This window comes from Gadus morhua, chromosome 3, assembly GCF_902167405.1.
Source record: "Gadus morhua chromosome 3, gadMor3.0, whole genome shotgun sequence".
Classification (NCBI taxonomy): domain Eukaryota; kingdom Metazoa; phylum Chordata; class Actinopteri; order Gadiformes; family Gadidae; genus Gadus; species Gadus morhua.
The window spans coordinates 30,345,276-30,352,775 of NC_044050.1; the positions used below are offsets into that span (position 1 = coordinate 30,345,276).

At 49.0% G+C, this 7,500-nt stretch overlaps 1 protein-coding gene across 6 annotated transcripts in view; it reads right to left on the reverse strand.

The window, feature by feature from the left end:
- Window positions 1–152: 152 nt before the first annotated feature.
- tmc8 (transmembrane channel-like 8) overlaps window positions 153–7,500 on the reverse strand; it is a 12,122-nt gene continuing 4,774 nt past the window's right edge. For 3 of the 6 annotated variants that reach the window (XM_030350980.1, XM_030350978.1, XM_030350979.1), the window contains 8 exons: window positions 6,648–6,824; window positions 6,039–6,184; window positions 5,579–5,755; window positions 5,236–5,422; window positions 4,539–4,669; window positions 4,255–4,410; window positions 631–709; window positions 156–476 (listed from right to left, as the gene is read on the reverse strand). In XM_030350980.1, the coding sequence (XP_030206840.1) occupies window positions 348–476; window positions 631–709; window positions 4,255–4,410; window positions 4,539–4,669; window positions 5,236–5,422; window positions 5,579–5,755; window positions 6,039–6,184; window positions 6,648–6,824 (1,182 nt within the window). In that variant the 3' untranslated portion in view covers window positions 156–347. Of the gene's footprint in view, window positions 477–630; window positions 710–4,254; window positions 4,411–4,538; window positions 4,670–5,235; window positions 5,423–5,578; window positions 5,756–6,038; window positions 6,185–6,647; window positions 6,825–7,500 lie in introns of all 6 variants that reach the window. The other 3 variants (XM_030350975.1, XM_030350977.1, XM_030350981.1) reach the window with 3 other exon arrangements.

Here is a 7,500-nt window from a genome sequence, read left to right on the forward strand (position 1 = left end):
GTCCAGTGGGGGTCTGTTAGGGGGTCCAGTGGGGGTCTGTTATGGGGTCTGTTAGGGGGTCCAGTGGGGGTCTGTTAGGGGGTCCAGTGGGGGTCTGTTAGGGGGTCCAGTGGGGGTCTGTTAGGGGGTCTGTAAGGGGTCTGTTAAGGGGTCCAGTTGGGGTCTGTTAAGGGGTCCAGTGGGGGTCTGTTAGGGGGTCTGTTAGGGGGTCTGTTAGGGGGTCCAGTTGGTGTCTGTTAGGGGGTCCAGTGGGGGTCTGTTAGGGGGTCCAGTGGGGGGCTGTTAAGCGGTCCAGTAAGGGTCTGTTAGGGGGTCCGGTGGGGCTTCAGTGGGGGTCCAGGGGTCCGTTATGGGGTCAGCTGGGGGTCCACTGGGGGGTCCAGTAGCTGTACTGCGGAGAGGTTTAAAGAGTCGCTCTTCTTGTCGGCGCTAAGTTCTCCCAACACCAGCACCAGGAAACGCTTATCTGCACTAGACTATTGTTACACACACACACACACACACACACACACACACACACACACACACACACACACACACACACACACACACACACACACACACACACACAGTAAGACTTTCAGTATGTTGACAGACGTGTTGGCAGTAGCCTAAGCTGCAGTGCCTCACCGTCACCAGCAGGTGCTTGAGGCGCTCCGCCGCGCTCCGGTTGGCTCGCCTCAGAACGAAGAAGTAGTTTAGGATCAACCTGAGGACCACAACACACCACCTTTAAACACCACGACCCCACCTTCAAACACCACAACACACTACCTTTAAACACCACGACCCCACCTTCAAACACCACAACACACCACCTTTAAACACCACGACCCCACCTTCAAACACCACAACACACTACCTTTAAACACCACGACCCCACCTTTAAACACCACAACACTACCTTTAAACACCACGACCCCACCTTTAAACACCACAACACTACCTTTAAACACCACGACCCCACCTTCAAACACCACAACACACCACCTTTAAACACCACGACCCCACCTTCAAACACCACAACACACTACCTTCAAACACCACAACTCTACCTTTAAACACCACAACTCTACCTTTAAACACCACAACACTACCTTTAAACACCACGACCCCACCTTTAAACACCATAACACTACCTTTAAACACCACAACACTACCTTTAAACACCACAACACTACCTTTAAACACCACGACCCCACCTTTAAACACCACAACACTACCTTTAAACACCACAACACTACCTTTAAACACCACGACCCCACCTTTAAACACCACAACACTACCTTTAAACACCACGACCCCACCTTTAAACACCACAACACTACCTTTAAACACCACAACACTACCTTTAAACACCACGACCCCACCTTTAAACACCACAACACTACCTTTAAACACCACGACCCTACCTTTAAACACCACAACACTACCTTTAAACACCACGACCCCACCTTCAAACACCACAACACACCACCTTTAAACACCACGACCCCACCTTCAAACACCACAACACACTACCTTTAAACACCACAACTCTACCTTTAAACACCACAACTCTACCTTTAAACACCACAACACTACCTTTAAACACCACAACACTACCTTTAAACACCACGACCCCACCTTCAAACACCACAACACTACCTTTAAACACCACGACCCCACCTTTAAACACCACAACACTACCTTTAAACACCACAACACTACCTTTAAACACCACGACCCCACCTTTAAACACCACAACACTACCTTTAAACACCACGACCCCACCTTTAAACACCACGACCCCACCTTTAAACACCACAACTCTACCTTTAAACACCACGACCCCACCTTTAAACACCACAACACTACCTTTAAACACCACGACACCACCTTTAAACACCACAACACTACCTTTAAACACCACAACACTACCTTTAAACACCACGACCCCACCTTTAAACACCACAACACTACCTTTAAACACCACAACACACCACCTTTAAACACCACGACCCCACCTTTAAACACCACAACACTACCTTTAAACACCACGACCCCACCTTTAAACACCACAACACTACCTTTAAACACCACAACACTACCTTTAAACACCACGACCCCACCTTTAAACACCACAACACTACCTTTAAACACCACGACCCCACCTTTAAACACCACAACACTACCTTTAAACACCACAACACTACCTTTAAACACCACGACCCCACCTTTAAACACCACAACACTACCTTTAAACACCACGACCCCACCTTTAAACACCACAACACTACCTTTAAACACCACGACCCCACCTTTAAACACCACAACATTACCTTTAAACACCACAACACTACCTTTAAACACCACGACCCCACCTTTAAACACCACAACACACCACCTTTAAACACCATGACCCCACCTTCAAACACCACAACACACTACCTTTAAACACCACAACTCTACCTTTAAACACCACAACTCTACCTTTAAACACCACAACACTACCTTTAAACACCACAACACTACCTTTAAACACCACAACACTACCTTTAAACACCACAACACTACCTTTAAACACCACAACACTACCTTTAAACACCACGACCCCACCTTTAAACACCACGACCCTACCTTTAAACACCACGACCCCACCTTTAAACACCACAACTCTACCTTTAAACACCACAACTCTACCTTTAAACACCACGACCCCACCTTTAAACACCACAACACTACCTTTAAACACCACGACCCCACCTTTAAACACCACGACCCCACCTTTAAACATCACGACCCCACCTTTAAACACCACAACACTACCTTTAAACACAACGACCCCACCTTTAAACACCCCGACCCCACCTTTAAACAACACGACACACCAGACTACTACTGTACTATACTACCAGACTACTACTGTACTATACTACCAGACTACTACTGTACTACAATACTACTACTGTACTATACTACCAGACTACTACTGTACTATACTACCAGACTACTACTGTACTATACTACCAGACTACTACTGTACTATACTACCAGACTACTACTATACTACCATACTACTACTGTACTATACTACCAGACTACTACTGTACTACAATACTACTACTGTACTATACTACCAGACTACTACTATACTACTATACTACCAGACTACTACTGTACTACCATACTACTACTGTACTATACTACCAGACTACTACTATACTACCATACTACTACTGTACTATACTACCAGACTACTACTGTACTACCATACTACTACTGTACTATACTACCAGACTACTACTGTACTACCATACTACTACTGTACTATACTACCAGACTACTACTATACTACCATACTACCACTGTACTATACTACCATAATACTACTGTACTATACTACCAGACTACTACTATACTACCAGACTACTACTATACTACCAGACTACTACTATACTACCAGACTACTACTGTACTACCATACTACTACTGTACTATACTACCAGACTACTACCATACTACTACTGTACTATACTACCAGACTACTACTATACTACCATACTACTACTGTACTATACTACCAGACTACTACTGTACTATACTACCAGACTACTACTATACTACCATACTACTGTACTATACTAGCAGAATACTACTCTACTATACTACCATTCTATACTACCATACTACTACTGTACTATACTACTACTATACTATACTACCATTCTATACTCCCATAATACTACTGTACTATACTACTACTATACTACCATTCTATACTACCATAATACTACTGTACTATACTACTACTATACTATACTTTCAATCACTTTCTGTTCCTCAAACCGGCAGATTACTGCTTTCATCGCATGGCTTTTGAAAAAAAGCTGCCATTCTTCACCCTGACATTTAATTGACTTGCTATACGTCTGCATCCAAAGACAGACCTGGATATAAACCAACAGCTCATTTGTTTGTCTCTTGTACGTCCTGGCACTTATGAACAGTACTTAACATTGTGTAGCACCTTATCCTAGCTATCTGTGTGGTGTACGGGGAATGGGTTAACCTAGTGATGGTTAGTGCTTGGCGCTTGGTTCTATGAACATCCTTACTGTACCAACAGAGATATATTGTTGTTTCTCTTTCTCCTGACTAACGGACTGATTATTGTTGTTTTTCATTCTCCTGACTAACGGACTGATTATTGTGAGTCCCTCTGGATGAAAGCGTCTGCTTAGCGCCCTGAAGGTGATGTAAAGGTAACCCTACATCTCCGCCATGATGAGGGGCACCACAAAGGGCCCGGAGGCCAGGTAGCGGAGGCTGGACTGCAGCGGCCCTGGGAGGCTGGCCACGCACACGCCCGTTGAGTTCAGCACACTGCCGCCCGCGAAGGGCCCGCAAGGGGAGGGCTTGGACCTGGACCTGCAGAGAAGACCGGACTCAGCATCTCCACCGAGACACACCGCGGGCCTCAGGTACGGCCCTCAGTAGACCTCACCTCCCCACTCCAGGCCCAGGGGGCCTCACGTCAGAGGCCCGAGGGGCCTTACCTCGTGACGTCCAGGCCCAGGGTGCCTGCCACCATGAAGAGGCCCAGCAGCAGCATGAAGTGGAACAGGACCGATGAACTGGCGGCTCTGAACATCCTCTGCTCCGGAGCGCAGCAGCGCAGCACTTTGAACTGAGAGGGGGACGGATCGATACGGTATCAAAGCTAAAGACTGGCACCTGTACCTCGTCAGCAGGCGGGTCAGACAGAGGTAGTTCCAGGACCAGAGTCTGAGCCCTCTCTCTTTGAGCCTCTATCTGGCCGGCCTACAGGCTGTTGTCCTTAACGGAGGGCTCGGGTCGTGGCGTTTGGTTCTGGGAGCCTAAATAAGGCGTGGAAGGGTAAGCCGCCATTTTGTTTTCCCCGCGCTTCTTCTCCTGCGTTTGTATGGAGAGGTGGAGGTTGGAAGTATATTCTGTTTATTACTAAACTGCAGGCTTTGTTTAGAAGTCAGGAGGATGTTCTGTTTATTATGTTGGGCTTGGCTACTCTGAAGCTATCCCTCAGTTATTCCTTCGTTCCTATAGTCCATACAGTTGAGATAAACCCTTTGTTTCTTTGAATGGTGCCAGGTTGTTTTCGGCTATGTTACCTCCCGACCTGGTCTTATATCAACTTACGGTCGTAACGCAAGTACATTGAGATCAAAGGAACGACTGGAGGATTTGTTAGAGAGTTATCTCCTCATGTCTGAGTACCTTCTTGAAGTAGAACAGCGTCACCAGTTTGACAGTGCCTAAGAGCGGCAGCAGGGGGCAGTAGAACACGCCGGCCCACAGCACCGTCTGGTTGTACACCAGGTTGAGGACGTTGAACGGGACCTGGAATCGCTGTTTCCCTGACAACCGCGCCAGCCAGCATGACGGACACGTGTCCTTTAGGATCCTGTGGAATATGAACCCAATTCATGCACAGAATAACAGCATGTTCCGAATACCAACCTGAAGTCTACTTGTACTTTCTTGATTTCCCATGGCTAATACACTTCTGGGAAGCCTTTGAAACCAGCTAATGAAGAGAGTTATTCAGATGAAGGCAGACCTTGTGGGAAGGTCCACCAGCAGAGTGATGAGGATACTGGCCATGAAGTCCAGCATCACCAGCTTGTACATCTCTCTCCCAAACTGGTTCTCCCAACACGAGTCTCCTTGTTGGCGGTCGGTTTTAAATATGAAGAACACGAAGATTCCCAGCGAGGCCAGTTTCAGAAAGATGCTCCTAGGAAACACAGAGATGGTGGAATACTTCATTGAGGGCGTTTAGCAGACGCTGTTATCCAAAGCGACTTGCAACCAATCTACACACATCCACACACCAACAGCAGGGTAGACCCCTCAGGGCGACAGCCAGCTGGTCAGGAGCAGTCAGGGTGAGGCGTCTCGCTCAGGGACACCTCCACACTCTACCTCCCGCTCTATAACCCGCTGTACCTCCCGAGCTCCGGCAGCTGCCCACCCTACTAAGACTGCCAAAGAAAACGTACGCGTGTGAATGGGATTACCTCATGAAGGTGGCGTTGACCTGAGTGGAGAGGGAGTAGTCCTCCAGAGAGGAGACCTTCCTGAAGATGTGAGGGAGGAGCAGGTTGAGCAGGTTCATGGTGACGGCCGGCAGATACTGGAACAGCAGAGTGCGCCAGAACCCAGCCTGAGAGACGCAAGGTCAACAAGAGAAGAGGGGAGGGAATCAGAGAGGGATGTGAGAATACAGAGAGAGAGAGTCACAATGTGGTGTGATGCATGTCGACCCACCACCTCTCCAGTGTCCACAAGTGACTCCAGACTCACCTGTTAAGAGTTCACCCAGACTCCTTACCCCTCACACCCCTCCTACACACTTATTGTATTTGTACGTCCTGGCACTTGAAAACTGGACCTATCCTTGTGTAGCGTCTTACCCTAGTTATCTCTGTTGTGTACGGGGAATGGGTTAACCTAGTGATGGTTAGTGCTTGGCACTTGGTTCTATGGACATCCTTAATGTACTCACAGCGATATAGTGTTGTTTCTCTTTCCTCTGACAAATGTACTTTGGATAAAACCGTCGGCTGAATGCCCTGAATGTAAATGTTAATGTTCCACACGGTGACGTTCTAAACATCTGAACCTACCTCGACAGAGAGCTTCTCATTGGACCACACGGTGGAGGAGTAGATGAGGGCGAAGGCTCCTCCCAGCAGAGACAGAACGAAGAGGTTGAGCGAGACCCTCAGCGTGTAGAGCACCCCCCACTGAGGCAGGGTCCTCTGAGCCTCGCGCAGGCTGAAGGCCTGCTCCTGCAGGTAGAGCTGAGGGAGGAGGAGGCCAGGAGGTCAGGAGGAGGGAGGTCAGGAGGTCAGGGGTCAGGAGGTCAGGAGGAGGAAGGTCAGGAGGTCAGGTGGAGGGAGGTCAGGAGGTCAGGAGGAAGGTCAGGAGGAGGGAGGTCAGGGGTCAGGAGGTCAAGAGGAGGGAGGTCAGGAGGAGGAGGCCAGGACGTCAGGAGGAGGAAGGTCAGGAGGAGGAAGGTCAGGAGGTCAGGTGGAGGGAGGTCAGGAGGTCAGGAGGAAGGTCAGGAGGAGGAGGCCAGGAGGTCAGGAGGAGGAGGCCAGGAGGTCAGGAGGTCAGGAGGTAATGGATCACTACATGTACCCTTTATTATAGACTTAAACCATTTGCATTTACATTTAGGGGCGTGTGCGTGCGTGTGCGCATGTGTGTGTGTGCTGTGTGTGCGTGTGCCTGTGTGTGTGTGCCTGTGTGTGCGTGCTGCGTGCTGCGTGTGCGTGTGCCTGTGTGCGTGTGCCTGTGTGCGTGTGCCTGTGTGTGCGTGCTGCGTGTGCGTGTGCCTGTGTGTGCGTGCCTGTGTGTGCGTGCCTGTGTGTGTGTGCGTGCTGCGTGTGCCTGTGTGTGCGTGCCTGTGTGTGTGTGCGTGCTGCGTGTGCCTGTGTGTGTGTGCCTGTGTGTGTGTGCGTGCTGCGTGTGCGT